This window comes from Varanus komodoensis, unplaced genomic scaffold (genome assembly GCF_004798865.1).
Source record: "Varanus komodoensis strain SLA01 unplaced genomic scaffold, ASM479886v1 scaffold34_1, whole genome shotgun sequence".
In the NCBI taxonomy this organism is placed as follows: Eukaryota; Metazoa; Chordata; class Lepidosauria; order Squamata; family Varanidae; genus Varanus; species Varanus komodoensis.
Genome location: NW_025335854.1, coordinates 7,957,578 through 7,975,324, shown reverse-complemented (window position 1 = coordinate 7,975,324; position 17,747 = coordinate 7,957,578). Strand labels below are relative to the sequence as shown.

The 17,747-nt window shown below is 53.5% G+C and overlaps 1 protein-coding gene across 1 annotated transcript in view; it reads right to left on the bottom strand.

Moving 5' to 3' along the window:
* Window positions 1-17,473, bottom strand: part of LOC123027862 (protein transport protein Sec16B-like) — a gene marked incomplete at its 3' end in the record, with an annotated part of 31,713 nt that extends 14,240 nt beyond the window's left edge. Inside the window, exons 1-15 of the mRNA XM_044439141.1 lie at window positions 17,427-17,473; window positions 16,343-16,701; window positions 15,264-15,355; window positions 13,553-13,664; window positions 12,703-12,853; window positions 12,332-12,479; window positions 12,004-12,161; window positions 11,123-11,184; window positions 10,211-10,346; window positions 8,577-8,807; window positions 7,810-7,907; window positions 7,618-7,699; window positions 5,923-6,040; window positions 4,402-4,513; window positions 764-869 (exon numbers count right to left, since the gene is read on the bottom strand). Of these exons, the coding sequence (XP_044295076.1) occupies window positions 764-869; window positions 4,402-4,513; window positions 5,923-6,040; window positions 7,618-7,699; window positions 7,810-7,907; window positions 8,577-8,807; window positions 10,211-10,346; window positions 11,123-11,184; window positions 12,004-12,161; window positions 12,332-12,479; window positions 12,703-12,853; window positions 13,553-13,664; window positions 15,264-15,355; window positions 16,343-16,638 (1,902 nt within the window). The remainder of the gene's footprint in view (window positions 1-763; window positions 870-4,401; window positions 4,514-5,922; window positions 6,041-7,617; window positions 7,700-7,809; window positions 7,908-8,576; window positions 8,808-10,210; window positions 10,347-11,122; window positions 11,185-12,003; window positions 12,162-12,331; window positions 12,480-12,702; window positions 12,854-13,552; window positions 13,665-15,263; window positions 15,356-16,342; window positions 16,702-17,426) is intronic.
* Between the last annotated feature and the right edge of the window lie 274 nt (window positions 17,474-17,747).

Genomic DNA, 17,747 nt, shown 5'->3' with positions numbered 1-17,747 from the left:
ACCCAATCAGCTGCCCTTAGGTTAAAAGATGCCTTTGCATCATGGCAGAGGGGGAACAAGCCGCTTCCAGTTCCAACTTGGGGAGTGCAGCAGTGAGACCAGGGTGGGAAACCTCTCACATCGGCGCTAAAGGTCCTGGCAAGTAGTCAAGATTAATGGAAGCCGTGACCAAGCACACCCGCAGGACTGCGTGGGCTTCCCCTACTCAGAGGCCACAGAGAACTAGCCAGCTAACCTGATGCAAGATCAAAGAATTAATCATGGTTGGAAAGACCCCCGTTTAATTAAAGGCAAGTTATCTTCAGAAACCATGAGCGAGGCGATGCCTCTGTACCCTGGCATTGTTTGTCCATGCTGACAGTGGCTACTGGGCTTCAGATGGGGGGAATGCAGGCAAATGACCATGGATTAAATACCAACGAATTGCCGCGGTCACGTGCCATCAAGTCATCTCCGACCCCGTGTACGAAAGCCCTGCAAAATGTTCCATACACAACATCCCTGCTCAAATGTTCTCCATTCCAATGTTCTCAATTCAGGATCGTGGCTTTCTTAAGGGAGTCAGTGCACCTCTCGTTGGGTCTTCCTTGTCTTCTTCTGCCCTTGACTTTCAAAGGAGGGGCGTTGGAGCAAAAAGCGGCTGGATGCAAAGGGGTTAACCCCACCTTCCCCAACCTGGCGCACCCTGCATCGGCTGAACGGCACATCCCAAGATTCCCAGCCTGCACAGCTGATGGCCAACTCGTTGTCGGGTTTGGGTTACCTGGAATGAGGGGAGGAAAGCTTGCCGGGCTCCCAGCGACCGGCAGTACTCAAAGATCTCTGTCCGATGGATGCACTCTGTCCTCGAAAACTGGGCGAATGGCTCGCTGGAAGGGGAAATGGAGGGACAGTCAGGGGTGGAAAGCAAACGCCGTCCTCCAAAGCTAACTGGCTGGATGGGAAGATGCCGCGCCTGGTGCACCGTCCAGCCTCTTCTCTCCATCCAGCAGCTTGCAGATTTCAGCACCGTTAACTGCCACTGGATGAAAATCATTAGATACATTAATTCAGATATATTTGCATATTACCCAAACATTAACTATTATTACTACTACTGCTACATTGCATTAACATCCCACTTTTTCTCAGGGCTGATAATGTACATCATTTCAGGCGAAAAGGAAAAAATATGCATTTTTTAGTGTTTTTTGCAGATCTGAAATCTCTTTTACTTTAGGAAAACTTTTACTTTAGGGAGTGGTGCTCATCTCCGTTTCCTAGCGAGGGAGCCAGCGTTTGTCCACAGACAGTCTCTGTGGTCATGGGGCCGGCATGACTAGACACCGAAGTGCACGGAACGCTGTTACCTGCCCACCGAAGTGGTACCTGTTTATCTACTTGCATTTGCATGCTTTCCAACTGCAAGGTTGGCAGGAGCTGGGACAGAGCAACAGGAGCTCACTCCATTGTGCAGATTCGAACCGGCGACCTTTCGATCAACCAGCCCAGCGGCACAGCGGTTTAAACCACTGCGCCACCTGCAGTCCAGGATTATTTATACCTTCTTTTAAAGCACAATCTAGTGTGGTTGCCCATAATGCTCTGAACGCAGAGGATTATGGGCATCTAACAGAAGAGAGGAGAAGGCTGGAGACAAAGCTTGCTTCCGACCCTCCCAAATGCTTCATTGGCTGATTTGGGCTTACGAGGAAAGGAGCTAAAGAACTGCCTGGATCCCCTGCAGGACAGCAGTGTCTCACCCCCTCCCCACATCCCCTGCCCCCTCCCACCATTCCGAAGTCGGACTTGTGACCTCGGGCCTCAGAGCTGGAATAGGAAGAGTGGTGCCGGCTTCAAATTCAGTCCCAGCTCTGACCTCCACATGTTTCTCCAAGGTCAGAGCTGGAATTCCAAATTATCCAATGTCCAATCTAGATGGCATCTAGAAGTCCTGGAACTGGACCCTTAATTTTTTTTTCCTGTCCCACCATTCCTTGCATAGAGTCTAGGAGAGCAACTTGGAGGGCTCCCAAAATCATAAGCCCTCTAGAACAGGCTTCCCTGATGCAGCACACTCCAGATGTTTGAGGCAGCCAACACATCTGCAGGGCCCCAAGTTGGGAAGGCTCTGTTCTGGAAGCAGGCAAGCAGACCTGGGAAGGAGACTGCGAAAGATGGTGCAGCAGAGAACTTAAAAATACCCGCGCCTGCATCAGACTGCAACCTGGCAACACCACTGCCAGTGAATTAACTAAATCGCTGAGGGTGTATTAATAAACGCCTTCCTGCCTCCCCTGTCTGCCACAGCAATGGGGAAGCTGCCTTCTTTGCGGTAATTAAGTGCTTTTAAAAACGGAGGTGGAGGGAGGGGGACTTCTGAAATAGCAACCACGATGCACTCGCTGTCTTTGCAGGCAGAAGACTCACAGCAAAATACCTGTGATCGTTAGCAGCACCTCGTTTCGCGTGCTCACACGCCCCGCCCCGCCCGGCACGGCATCCCTGCAGCTGCCACGAAGGCCCATCCTGCCACTTCTAAAGCTTGTCCTGAGCGCTGACTCCCTGGTCCAGGACTTAACTGAGGGCCACAGAGGCGCCTCTGAAAACCCGTGATTTGAGGGAGAGTCAGGCTGAAGCCTCAGGACTTTAGGAAGGCTCAAGCCCACGGCAACTGAAGGGGGGCCGACCGCGAGGTCGCACGACGAGCAGGACACCCTTCCAAAGGTCAGCCTGCGGGCTGCCCCCGCACATCCTGCCTCGAAAGCCTCTCCTCCGAGCAACACCAACGTGTCGATTTAATGCCTGCTTGAAGATGCAAGACTGGCTTGGTCCTGGAGTACTAATAAGAAGCGAATGGTGTAAAGGTGAAATGAATCGTTAAAATGTTTCCCTTATTATCCAGCCCGAGTTTCATTAGCATAAGTGGAACTGTTGGCTCCTTAAATTGGATTTTTAACCTTAGCAGTGCCTCTTAAGGGGAATGACTAAGCTGCCTGCCAGCGCACCAAGCCGCCCGCGCACCAAGTCATCATCCGGGGCAGGCCGGCTCCTGGGCACACCCTCTTCGCTCTCCCGGAGTCGCCGGGACACGGACAAGCTCGGAAGGCCACGCGCCGCCCTCCTCCTCCTCCGCAGGGAAACCGCCTTGCCCACAACCTTCTCCTAACATCCAGCTGTTTGGATGACAAATAGGATCCTGGGTGGCAAAGATCCGCGAGGCAGCACCAGCGCCGGGCATGCCCAGATGTCGCAGGAGCAACGCACAGGATGGCAGGTGCACCAGGCCGCGCACGCCTACGACGCAGCCGCCAGCGAGGCCGGGAGTTGGCGGGTGAGGCGGCCGTTGGTCAGCGGTTCTGGCGGGCAGCTTTCCCCTCTCCCCTGGCTTCCCCAGTTCAGACACCGCCAAGGAGGAGAACTATTTGGAGCAGTGGCCTTGCGCTGGAGCCGGAACGGATCTGCCTTGCTCTCCGTAATCCACTGGCACAAGCACATGGCTGCCGATTTGAGGAACCTCAGGCTGGGGGGCTGAATTTGGCCCCTGGGGGTCCCAGCCAACCCCCGGGGGTCCCAGGAGCTTCTGCCCCCTTCCCACTGCCCTGCCTGTCTTTCTCGCAGCCTCTCCTTCCGTGGGTTCCCAGCCCTTGTGCAGTATTGCCTCCCCAGTTTAACCAGTTGAAGACCTCTGCTAAGGCGCGCTACTGGTAGGCAGCCAGAGCTTGGAGCTAAACTGCAGCCGTGGTGGCACTTCTGACCGCACCCCCTTTTGCCTTTGGCCCCATCCACGGCTGGGAGGGGCCCTGGAAACGTCTCCGGAACGCGATACGGCCCTCAGGCAAAGGACCTCCGACGCCACCCAGATCCTGAGGCCCTTGGCAAAGGCTCCCTCCCTCCGCAAGACCACTCCCTCCCCACCAGGGTCGGCAGCTGCTCTTCCTCCTGCCCTTCCCCTCCACACCGCTGCCCCTTGCCCACCTGAGCGACAGAGAGCCCCCCGCCTCCCTCGGACCATCTCCATTTCCTGGGGAACCAGAAGGCTGCTCTGCAAGGTCTAGGGGCACCTTGGCAGTGGCCCCCGGGGGTGTGGGGTCAGGCCACGAGGGGCCCCTCTAAACCTCTGGCAGGCTCCAGCACAAATGGTCCCTCTCAGCCTATGACCAGGACAAGAAGCCACTGAAGTTTCAGTGCTGTGGGACTTCATCTTGTGCTCGGCCTGCCAACTGCATATCAATATACATATACGTATTACAGCATTGATAAACTTTCTGGCACAGGAAAGCCATCAACCTCCCAATGACCTCCTTCCAAGGAGCCAGAACCCCTGAGCTTCCGCAGCACTCGGAAGTTCTGACATGTCCGGAATAGCGAACGTTGCACTCGGAGCCCCACCAAACCTTCCCCATCTCTGGCTGAACTCACCTCTGGCTACTGCCCAGCAGGACCATGCGGTCCGCCTTCACTCCGTAGTGGCCGAAAGGAACATCGGCCATCAGGTAGCAGACGTGAGCAGCTTCAATTAACTCTTTCGCAGCTGGGTGGGTAAAAGGGAGACGTGTTATCCGTTATGGGGAAGTGAGACGAGACGGCGATTCACACTCGGCCTCTGTTGACGCAAAGAGCCACTGCAGAGAAGGCAGTGGGGATCCTGCAGAGGGGGGACAACTCTTGCCCCTTCCATGACTGAAAGATTCAGACTTTCTGTTCTTCTAATACCCTGCCATTTCCTGGAGCAAGCTGAATGGCCATGAATATCCATAGTCAATTTTTACAAGGGGCAGAACTGGAGACGGAGAGCGTAAGGGAAGCCTGGAAGCTCATCTTGGCTTCTTGGCGTCCAGGTTCCTCGTGCTCTGAGCTTTTGCCGACCAGAGCCAATTCCTTGTGTGGGAGCAGAAAGGAACGTGGGTGCTGAAGCTAAGGAAGGGCTCTGGCTCCTCCCGCGTTTGATGAAAGTGGGCAGAAACTCAAACGGCGGACACTAGTTATTGATTTCTGATTTCCACCATTGGCTCTCAGGAACTGCTCAACCCCGACAGATATTATGCGATGGCTACACTAAAGCTTTGGAGACTGGATCCATGCATCCCAGCTGGGGACATCGCTCAAGCTTAAGACAGAAATATTTCCAAAAATCCGGCTGCCAGGCAGGAGAGAGCTTCAGTGCACTCATGTTCAGTTTGGGAGCTTCCTAGACTTCCAGGGTCAACATTGTGGGACATAACCTAAGACCGGAGAGCCCCTTCAGCTGGATCCATCACTACTCTTCATCCACTCTGGCTCCAGAGGCAGAGTTTATTCTGGTCTATGGGTTAGCAGAGGGGATATCCAGAGCAGGAACTCATGCAGGGACACAAAAGGCAGCCTCCTCCCTGGGTCAAGGAATTTGCTCGCACTTCTAAACCAGGAGTGATGGAATGGGAGGAAGATCGTTCATCCACAGGGGATGTGCTCCTACTCTTAGCTAAGGTTTTGCCTGAGGGCTAGTTTTGGCCTTGCGTGGCCGATACTTTTCAGACAAAAAGGAAGTGAGGGGGCAATCGATCGTCTGGTGGACGGGGCTCAGAGCTGCCCTCACTGCAGTTGCAGTCTGGCTCGCAGAGGTACAGGTGCAGACTCCGAAAGGACGAACAGGTGTGCAACACAACCATGCCGCATTTGGCCCCAGGTTCTTCAAGCTGAAGGGGCTGCCAAGAGGCCGCTCTCCCACGAGGCGGCTCCCTCCACCGCTCCAACAGTGGAGCGGAGGAACAGCAGGGGATGGGAGCAGAGGACAGACCCCTTCCTGGGGGGTTTCCCAGGCCCGATGAGATTCCGCCATTCCCGCAAGGCTAGAATAGCACAAGAGGCGACCGACCGACCGACCGACCGGCCGGCGGCAGGAGAGCGGCAGCAGCAGGAGCACGCGCCCCGTTGCGGCCTGTCCTTGGCGCATCTCCTCACCCAGTGTGTCTCCCATGGTGACGATGGCCTTGGAATTCAGCCCTGGATCTCCCACCTGATTGGACAGGATAACGGCCAGGTGGGGCTTCCAGTCGCCCCACTTCTCATCCCCGCAGCACTGAGGAGAAAGAGGTGGAAACGTGAGCTGCAAAATACTTTAACCATTACGTGCATTAAATATCACTTCTGCTCACTGGCACAGACCCAGAAAATCTGCTCTGTAGGTTCTGGGGACAGAAGAGAAGTTTCCGCGTGGGATTGCTTAAGTTCACATAATCAGCCAAGAAGGGCAAAATTCCTGTGAATCCAGTGAAAAACCTGGGGCTTTAACTGACCTGCTAAAGGAGTATCTCAGCTTACCTGGGCAGCACCCTACAGATTCACCGCCTCGTGCAATGCGTCAGCAGCACGGATCGTGTCCAGTTCTGTTGTTCTGCCACTGGGAGGGAACTGCTCCCCCCTCAAAACCCTGCTATGCACCACCCAAATCCGCTGCAGAGGGAGGACGAGTGAAGGGACTTGGCGCCCTTGAGGGTTAGTCTTCTCTGCTAATTATTCACTTTGTGCCCCGAAGGGATTCCTGGCCACAGGGCCTCCCACTTCGACAATGCCAGCCTGCCAAATCCTGCCTCCCCACCTGAGCTAGATAGAAGCCATGGAAAATGGCGCTTGCAGTTCTGCCGTGTAGGGTTTTTCAGTTATCTGCTTGATTTCACAGGTAGTATTATTAGGTGTTGGTTTTCCATCAATGCTATTCTTCATTTTTTGTAAGCTGTCCTGAGACATTTGTAGTGGACAGGTTAGAAAAGCTTTTAATAAATAAATAAAATCAAGAGGCTTAGTGAGAAGATGATCTGTGCACAGAAGGCATCAATGGACAAACGAAGGACACCCAGCCTGTTTCGGCCCGGGCCCCCCCACGGAGCAAGGCCTGGCTTTGTCCATCAGCCAAGGTCTTCCATGCCCATCCATCATCCCCCCCGCTGAGCTAAAACCCTAAATGCCACCCAGCCAAACACTAGGGCCGGGCTCCGAAAGATGCGTCAAGCCGGGCTGGTGTGCTTCAGCCATCGCCTGGGTTGCCGCTTGGAAGACGCAGGGTGAATCCTCCAGACCGGCGGCTTGGTGACCCTCAGCAGTGCCGGGCGCCTGCTTTTGCATTCCTTGAGACAATGCAGCCGTGGGAAAAGGAACGGAAGCACTTCCGACTGGCAGCCTCGGGGGTGGGAAGCCCACCTGCTCTGAGCGGCAGCAGAGTGCACCGGAGGCAAACAGAAGCCGGCCAGCTCTTTCCTTGGAATGCACCCTCTTAGGGAAAGCAGCCGGCCTTGGGCAGGAGTGAGCACTGGGACCTGGGGCGGAGGGGGCCAGGTGGTCAAGGCGGGGCCGGCGGGGTGGGGGGAGACCCTGGCACCATGTGAGGCTAGGTCGCACCACAGTGGCTTCCCAGGCCCGCTGGCCGGCACCGTGTTGTGCTGGAGCATCACCCCTGCCAACGGCCAGAGTTGCCGGTGCAGAGCAGATGGGTGGCAAGCGGCACCGCGTGGCACAGCTCACAGTGCGGGGGCCCTTGGGCTGTCCATCCCAGGCAGCAGCCGGCCGGCCTGCCTTCAGGTCACCAGCCCAAGCAGGGCCCTCCTGCCTACCCAGAGACAGAGAAGCCACGGAGGCCGGAGAGGTGGCCGGGCACAGTACCAGAGATGCCTGGGGGATCCGTCCGGACATGAGCTGGAAGAGCGTCTGCAGGGGGTCGTTGACGGCCAGGGTGCTGGTGAACCTGCAAGGAGACAGAGGGCACCCCTGCAGCAGACGTGGCGAGCCCTGCACAGCGGAGAGCGGCAGGCGGGCAGGCCGGAGAGGCCCTCCCCGGCATCAGGTGCTACCCACCCGCTCAGAACCCAGCTGTAGGTCCGCAGGTCCATCTTGCTGGAGAGGAAGAGCGCGTGGCCCCACAGGTGGTTCCTCATGGCCCAGTCCAGAGCTTCCTGCAAGAAAGCAGGGTCCCATCAGACGCCCGTTCCCGGCACTGCGTCCCTTGCCCCCGGCATGCCCTGCCACGCTCCGTGCTGCAAAGCGTGCCACGGGCTGATGAAGCGGCACGCAGCTGGACCCTGGCGCTTCCCTACTTGGGCGTGAGTGTGTGTGTCCCCAGATCTGATTGGAATGAAATTCCGCCACCCAGCCCACACTTCCCACAATTCCCTCCCAGCACTGCATGGCTCAAGAAAAAGATGGGCGAGCAGGACAAGACGCTTTTATGTCTCCCTTTTCTAAACTCCCTGTGAGAGAGGGAGCACGCGGAGAAGCGGAGAGCTGTGCCCCAGCCTCCTCTCCAAGCACGCAGAGGTCCCAGTCCAAACCAGGGCTGTGCTCACTAGTAGAGGCCTTTAGCTAGTATAAGCACCCGAGTTAACATGTAAATAGCACGTTGTTTTTCACTAATCCGTACAAGCAACCCTGTTAGGCGGACTCCACTGAAAAGAACTAATGTCTGGATTGACTTTGCCTGATCTGACCATTCCGTATTATTTAATGGTGATCTGTATACACGTGATCATGTGATGCTGCAGTGGTGAGATTCTGTATGCAGTCAAGGCCCCCTTGCTCAAAAACAAAGCAGGAAACACCACAGGAAACAGGATCCTTCAGCTTACTTTCTTTCTGCCGTGTAAGAGGAGCTTGGTGAACTTCTCCACCGTCTGCTCTGGTGTGGCAACACTGGGGACCACCCCACCGGTGAGAAGGTCTGTCATTCCACAGCCCTGTGCCGGCCACTCTTCCTCCACCAGGTTGATCAAGTTGGCTTCCGGCTCCTGCCTCCTGTACCTCTCCCGGTGCTTGCGCTCCTGCATGAGCAGTTCCGCGATATCCGACCCCACCATGGACTGGACGGGAAAGGGAGGAGACAGCACAACCGGGCACTGGGTTACAGAAGGCGGGTGGGAGCAGAGACACATGCGCCCTTTTACCTGTTCACTTTGCTAAACGGGAAACCCTCCAGGTTCCTGAAAGTTTTCAAGGTCGAATTCCCGTACACACAACACCCTGCATTTCAGTGTACATCACCGATCTTGTTGCCCCACCAGAGGTCAGTTGTGGGGGGCAGAATGGCTCATCTCCAGGCCAAGAGCAGACCTGTGCCTGATGGAGGAGAACCAGTAACAAGGGCAATTCCTCTGGGGAGAGGGAACAAGCAGGGCCACCCCAGGGCAGGGCAGTCCTGAGCCCAAAGGATCCAGCACACCTCACTGTGGCAACGTGGGGCCCATTTCTCTCAAAACGCAGCATTCCCACTTAGGGAGAAGGAGATGGGCTGGAATTTGGCACAGAAATGTCAAGGTTAACAAGTAAGGTTACTCAGACATCTGCCAAGAACCAAGCAGCCTCTGGTTTGTGCAGAGACACTAGAACAAGGAGGATCTGAAGGGCATGGATGTGAGTTCATTAATGCATTGAGCTGGCATCCAACCTGAAACAGCGGCACAATTAAGTAACCTCTGACATCCCCACTGTCCTGCCCACAGGCAGTGTGAACCTCCCTGAGGGTGGAGTCGAGCCTTTTGGGAAAAGAAGGGGCGAGCAGCTCTGCCATTTGGAATCAGGTCTTCACACAGGCAACGGCTGCTCCCACAAACCAAGGGAACCTGACTTGGACTGATGCTGCTTGACAGCAGCCTTCTTATGAAGCACCCTGGACAACAACAGGCCCATTAGCTCAAATATTTCAGATGCCTTCTGTTTAGAACTGCTGGAAAGGAGGAGAGTTGGGCTCACAACATTCATTCCCCAGGAGACCCCAAGGACAGGGGCAAGAATAACGCCAGCCTGGGACTGGCACAGTTCATTCCCACTCAGTTGATTTGCATGCCAGGACTGCAAAGCGAGGCTGTACTTTAATTGCTCTCATACTCTGAAGAACAATTGTCCCATACGAGAAAAAGGACCCTCTTCAGCAATGGAATCCCTCCCGAATGGACACCCGGATCCAACCAAATACTCCTTCGAGAACGACCGGCACACGCCTCAGATGTCCCTAGAGCACATCAGCTGGGAAACGGAAGCTGTAAACTGGGGCCACTGCAATCCCATCATGCACCTTCCTGCCCGTCCCACTGAACGAATGCAGCCACACAAACAGAAGTATATTTATTTCTGGGTCTGTGCAGTGGATGAGGCGGACAGTGGCTGACACAGCAGGGTAACAGTGGAGTCGAAGCAGGGGAAGTCTGTGCAGCTCCGGCAAATGCAAGGGCCCCGTCGGCTTTCCCCCAATGCCAGAGGTACGTACCCCATTCTGCTGGCAGAGGAGGAGGAGGAGCTTCCAGAGCAGGGCAGAATCTCTGCCTGGACTGGATGCCGGGTCGCACCCCATGGCTGCTCTGCGCCGGCAGAAAGTCATCACGTCCACCTTGTGCAGATCCTCCCTGGAAGAAAAGATGCGGTGAGCACCCCAGAGGAAAACTATGACCCGCTTGCAGCTTCCTCGAGCGCTGGACAGCGTTCGGTTCGCAGAGACCTGCTTTTGCGGGCGAGCCGGCCGCCAAGGGGTGAGACGTCTTGGCAATTGCTCTTTCATTGACTGGTGCACAAGATCAGCCAGTAATGGCCCATCGGCTCCACTAATTAGATGTTTTATGTGGATATGTAATAATATATTTTAATATATTAAATTATACATTTCATAATTACCACATTATTGTTTTATTACTAATACTTTAATAATAATGTAATGATCAATTCTTACATTATTATTGAATATAATTGATTATATATTTCATATAATATACATTAAATGTATTATTAAATATATATTAGAATATAGTAAATATGTTATTGAGTATATAATAGACAGTTACATACTTAATATTTATATATTATATAAAATATATATTATACACAATACATTTTATTATATTAAATAATATATTAAATAATTATTGAATTTATTAAATCATTGTTAAATATAATTTATTAATAATAATAATTAGATTAATTAAATCATTATTAAATGTGTTTTATTTTATTATTATTCTGAGTAGATCTCAACATGAGCGTCATCACCCCTGCCCAGATCTGCCTGCTTCCTGCTTTGCTACCCTTAGCAGCATCGCAGATGCCCCAGCCGGCTTCACAACAGGGCTGCGTTCGAGCCAGCCTGCACGCTGAAGTCTTAAGCAATGCTCATCCATCCGCTGGGTACCTGATCAGAGGTCCTGGGAAGACCCGCATGGCCTCCTGCTCAGCGGTGTCGTGCAGGAGAACCTGCAAAAGAGGAGAGCCTGGGAGACGGGAACCTGAGAATATGGAGCCAACAGCCTGCGCTCCAGCCAAGTGCAGCCGATGGAGGAGATGTGCTGCGAGCGCCCCTTTGGTCAACCCTCGGGGCGGCGTGCTTGGCCTGCCTTCCGCGAGCACCCAAGCGGGAGGAAAGGCGAGTCGCTTGGCCACCCCAAGTCCCTGCCTGCATGAAGGCCTTCCTTGCCGCCTCACGTGCTTCGGCTGCGCTGCACCAGGGAACCCAGCACAGCACGGGTGCATCTTCTGATTGCTCAAAGAAGCTCACGCACGTCGTTTCCATGTATTTGTCGGCAGCATCCAGATTCCCGCAGAGCAGCCTGAAGGAGACCGGCTCGCCTGGGGGCAGGGCCGCGCCACCGGCTGCCTGGATCACAGCTCAGCCCCTCAGCCACTGCAGGAGCCATTCCATGAGCCACGGGATGGCAAACCATGTCCGGCAAAACAGGTATCCCCACCTGCCCACAGAATCTCAGCTTTCTTCTTTCTAAGAGCAAATTTCTAGTGCTTGTGCTGACTGCGAGAAGCATGCGGGATGTTTCCGCCAAAGGCCAGAACTCCAGGACAAAACCCATTTGCCGCCAGAAGAGAAGCCAGAGATGGAAGATGCCAGCAGAAACAAGAGAGGCCGGTGAAGCAAGGGCCTCGGTTGCCCGGGAGCAAGAGCAGAAGGAGAAAAGGCAGAGGAGAACGAGTGAGGAGCCAGCGGGCGAGCTGCGTTGCCACTCTGGTCCCCTCTGGGCAGAGCAGCAGCAAGCCAAGTCCAAGTGGCAAGTCAATGTTTACCTCTAGGCTGTGTATTTCAACCAGGGCTGGCTGCCCCTCTGCCGGGTAGTTGGGACATCCTCGGACCAGCTGCCCTCCAGCCCCAAAGCATACGGGGACGTGGGGGAGGGAAAACTTCTGGGGTGCCACAGGGCGAGAGGAAGCAGCTCGGATGTCTTCTGCTGAACGACAAGCACAAAGACTTTTAGGGACTGGCTGGTGGCCCCACCAAGGGAATGAGCGTGGCCTGGACTGCAGGCCACAAGCACGGATATCTCCAAAGGTGGCCCATGAACTGTGGCCCCACCTGCTTCCAGGTGGGGAGGAGCAGCGGAGCTGAGCTGCTCACCTGCCTGAATGGGACTCCAGTCCCTGGAGGGAGCCGCTTCGTACTGGTTGGAGGCGTTGCCCATGTACTGGCTCAGCTCGTAACTACTGGAACTGAGCCCCGAGTCTTTGTACTGTTGGAGCAAGCTTGGCTCCTCCGGCCATGGATGCTGCATGGGAAGAGAAGGCGAGAACAGGAGGAGAGATGGGGAGGGCGCTGGCCCAGATAAAACCAGGCCCAACTCCCTCGTAGCTTCTTTCTGGACCAGAGTGGGCATTCCCCAGCCCACCCGTTCCCTTGCCGTGCCCACTTGGCCCATGGCTGTCCCTGTCTGTGGAGGGGGGCTGCAGAGCCAGCTGGGATGGGGCACCAGAATGCTTGAAAGCTGGTACCTCTGGTGCTGTTCCACTTCCATTCTTCAAAACGTTCCCCTGGAATTCCTTCTGAGCCCACTCTCGTTGCAGAGGAGAGCTGTAGTTGGCATCATAGGAGCCATCTTGATTTGGCCCAAACCCATCTTGGTAGGATGCGTGTGTTGTAGTGCTGGGGGAGAAAGGCGCCAAAAAGACAGGATTTCGCTTCTAATCTGTTCGTACACCCTCACAGAGCGCTCGGCGGTTGAAGTCATGCTCCTGTTCCCTGGGGAACACAGTGCCTCAGGAACACTCCAGAGGGATCCAGTTCCCACGAAATGTAGATGGTAAATTGGGCTGCCGCTCCTCACTGAACAGGGCCAGCTCTAGGTTCAAGGGGACCCTGGGAAAAACACCCTCAGTTTTCCCCCTCTCCATGCACATTGAAGGGCCTTCTCAGCCTTACCTGCCATTAAGAGCCATACTCCAAGCATGGCTTGGAGCTGCCATTTTAATTTTCCACAGTGCCCCAGAGTGCTCACCACAGTGTCCTTCCAGAGCCTTTGCTCATGAGTAGCCATGCATAATCTCTGCCTACTTTCACTGCTTAACTGATGACATCCGGTTTTCAAAAGTGCCGTGGGGCATTCTCCAACCTGATGTCCACCAGATGTTCCAGACCAACTCCAATCAGCCCCAGCCAGGTTGGACTGTGGCCAGGAATCCTGGGAGCTCCAATCCAAACAACCTGGAAGCACCAGGTTGGAGAAGGTTGGAGGAGACCGTGAGCCAAAACCCACTGAATGCTACAAACACTGGACTAAGAAGACCACGGGTGCCTTCCCTCTGGGATGGCCAGTTCTTGGCACTTCCTCCAAGACTTCCTTACCGAATTGGTGTCACTTCATTATGCCCTCCAAAGCCACCACTGTCCTCAAGAGGAGAATTCTGGTAGTAACTCTGGTCCCAGGAATTTGCTGAGGTATCCCTCTGTCCTGGATCTACATACTCAGAAAAATATAAAAGAGCAGCTGTTTCAAGGCATCAGTAACACTTCAAAACGTCTCTGCAGCATCATAAACACCCGTCTGATGTGCCTGCGTGCTGTTCTCCACAGGATTATAGTCAGAAACAAGGAACGTCTGCGTAAAAGAGGCCACAACCCATCATTAATTGTATTGATTTTCTACTCATCCTGCCTCTGTCTACCTTGGCAGCAGGTGAAACTTTTCAAGAGATAAAGGAAGAAGGAGCTTTACCTGGAAAATTTCTACACTATAGCCAAATCTCAAGGCACAGAAAAGGCCCTTCAGAGAGTTTGCAGTGTAGGAAATACGGAGTCCTGGAAACAAATTATTCAGGCTGGTCGGGGTTGGCTTTTCTAAAGGGTCCTATAAGGACTGGAGGAGACCGAAGGACAACGGCTTCTGGGGAAGCTCTGGTCCGGCGGCACTGTTGTCCATGCTCAAGAATTCTCATACATGCATTTTAAGAACTGTTTAAGTACATTTAGATGCCTGTATGGTTGCTTTGTTTTGCTCATGGCCTTCTTTCGTTTATTATGTTCTTTAGCCCGTTTCTGCTTTTGCATTATTTCACCATGCGTTGTTCTATCATTGTTTCATTATTATATTTCAGCACATGCATTACTAGTCTGTGTACTGAGTGGTCTAAGAGGGCTTGTTGTTGTGTACCATTAAGCTGTCTCTGACTTAAGGCAACCCTGTGAAGGGGAGCAAGCCAACATTCCTGCCTTTGACAGCCCCGCTCAGCTCTTGGAAACTCCAGGCAGGGGCTTCCTTTGCGGAACTGTACCATCTGCCTTGGACTTTCCCCAGCAGGAGTGTCTTCTCCAAGGAGTCTGGCCAGAGTCTTCTCCTGTTGCACCAACCTTGCCTGCAGTACAACAGCTTCAGTTCCATCATTTTTGCTTCCAGGGAAAGTCCTGGCTTTCTAAGTCCTAAGCGGGTTACAAATAAACAAGCAGATTCAAGCAGGGGGTCTGTCTGTGCACTGTGTGAGTACGAGACCGTTAGCACTCACATATTCGAATATGGTACTCTTAGCCAGATTAGCCAGTCTCAGGCAAAGGTCCACGTGCTGGCCACGACTGGAAAGAGGCCAGCGGATCTTCCCGGTTGCGCCTCTGCTCTGAAGCACAGAGCGTGTGCTGTGCCGTTCCCATCCAGCCTCTGGCAGTGCCACTGGGGGAGCGGAAGATTTGCGAGGGGCTTCTGTTGCGGTGGCAACCTTGGCCTTTCTCTCAACACTTAATCTTTAAACACTGCCATTCCACAGGCCTGAACCAGGTCTCTCCTCTGGAGGAGGGCCATTCGACATAGCAAAACCATGGTTTACCAGAACCATGGCAAACCAAACCACAGTGAAGTTTCGGTCCCCGCATGCCATAGAGCTATGGAGAATGGTAAAGACAGAATGGCGGAGGGCTTAGGCGTGGCTTCCTGGAAAAGAATTTGTGCACGACGACCACCAACACGCTCAAGATCTACAGCCCCTCTTCGCACACATCACCAAAAAAATACTTGAATCGGCTGCTCCTCCACCACCACCACCCCAAGCCCCGATGGAAAATGCAGTACCTTTTCCACTCAGCTGCACCGGAGGGTACCTCTCGTAGCCGCCATATGCATAATTTTCCATGGAGCGCCAATACAGATCTTCATAACCTTGCCTGAAGTGCAACCCAAACAGAATGAGCAGAAAGACAGACAGACTCTCTTTGTGCAGTTATTTAAATTCCTCTTGTTTTGTGATGATAAAGAAGCGATTGCAGGACACTAAGTTACATCATCCCATTTGGATGACTGTCCAGATGGTTTTAATGTCTCTAGTGAGAGAAAGCCCACCACCTGCCCAGATAATAGACTTAAGATGACTTACAACACAGAACAACAACTGTAAGAACTACTAACCATAATGAGAAGTCAGGATCAAACTGGAGTTTCAGATCCTGGCTTCACCTGAAATTAGAGTTTAAGCAAACTATAGTTTCTTACCTTCTGACATCAGGGGAAACTGTGGTTTGTTTAAAATTGGAAAGGAACACTCCCAACTCTCTCCTCATGGACTCAAAAGAGGAGATGAGAGTAGGGAAAATGCACCGCAATTCACATGGTGGGAAACCATGGGTCTTCCATGATGCATCGTCCAAAATTGCTTTTTGATGTTTGTTTTTATTTTAATGCAGCCATGGAGAAATCCACCTTTGATTAGGGTAGTGGAGCAGGAAAGGGCATGTGGAATCCATGGACCGCTTTCCCCTTAACAATCGGCCCACAAACTGCTTCTCTCACCACAGCAGAAAAATTATTGCAGAATCAGTCAAAAACACTCCCACCAGACAGGAAAACAGCTAGGGGAAAGCAATTCTGAAGGAAGCGCTGCCCGACACCCCCATTTTGATACAACAGGGCACCTTGTGGCTGCGTTGCTGCAAAACCAAAACCTGAGCCTGGGTTCCAATCCCCACTGAACCACAACGCTCTCTACCCGGCAGCCTAATCTTGTGCGCAGGATTCTGCCAGGAAATGGATATGTGGAAAGTGACAGACGACGTCCATGGCCCTCTGGGTTACGCAGAGAGGGCACCCGGGAGAAGCTGCCCTGCGGCTCTCCCCAAAACAAGCCCCACCCTTATCAAGCATGACTTCCTGCACACCTTGGGTGAGACCAGTTGGGGTGGCTGCTCTCATAGTACTCAGCCCTGGAGCTCGGCCTCCTAAAGTCCTGGAGCTGCGGATGATAGGCAGGATGGTAGTATCCTGTCTGGGCCTCCGGCCAGGGCGGAGGCACTGCCTGCGATCCAGCGGGGTACATCCGCTCGCCACCATGGCTGGGATGAGGAGGTGGAGTTCCACGGGAGACCCGCCTCCAGGGGCCCCGGTCGTGGCCTGCGACCCAGGCGGTGTGCCTCCCTGGAGTCTGGGGCTGCCGTGGTGGACCCCAAGCATCCATCCGGGACTTGCCGCGCGGCCTGTTTCTGTTCCGCGTTCCTTCTCTCAGGATGGTTTCAGCTTCCTGCAAGCACAAGAGAAGCAACAGGAGGGTGATCCCACAGAAGGAGGCCTCCTTCAGAACAAGAGATACGGAATCCCAAAGTTACAGCTATGGGGTTACACCTTCAAGTGGTGCACAGAAGGGTCCAGCATAAAGGGAGGAAGCCCTTCTTAAGCATTATCTGTCTCCACCGGTCACATTCCGACACAGTAGCTCCAGGCTCTTTTGAAACACAGAGGACTAGAAACATAAAGGATGTTTGGAAATATCTGTTCAAGAAGTTTAAGCAGGAAGAGAGTCACCAGGCAGCATCAGCTCCACAGCAGCAGCCCCCCAAACTGCAGCAGCACCCCTGAAAGCCCAACCTCCAAGAAGGGGTGAGTCTCTTTCCCTTCCCTTGGGCCAAATTCCAATTGCCCAGCTATTCTACTTGGCCTCTTACTGGGAAGGTGAGAGCAGCATTGTCCAAGGTCTTGGAAACAGAGTGTGTAAATAAGATGAAGATAATTAAAAGCACTTTCCCCTTCGCGTAAACTCCTTTGCATCTCGTAATTGTATTTTATAACAGCCCTGTGTTTGGCCAGAAACTGGAGGAGGTCTTGTACACAGTTTGATCCCTTTAGTACCAACCATTTTACTGAAAAATCACATGCAGCAACCCAGAAGGTCGTGTTTGAAAACACCTTGCAGGCTTCTGCCCTTCTTAGAGCACTTTTTCAAAGTCACACACTCTCTGCTTTCAATACCTTTCCTCTTGCACAGTCCAACGGCGAGTTGTCCTAACAGCAGCACCAACAAATCAGAGTTGTCTCCTTCAATCCTGACTTGTGTTCAACATTAGCCTGTGTTTAAATCCAATTCTCCGCGGTGTCTCGCATCACGTCCTCAGACACCCCAAGATAAATCCAGGACAAGGTGGGGGAGAGGCATTTTCCCAGCAGCACGTGGGTCCACATGTACACGCATGCACACACCTGCGTACAAGTGGGACCACCTGTTTCTGCTGCTGCGGCCTGGTCTCCACAACGCATGTCCCCAAAGGCTGCTGACAAAGTCCACCTGCCACA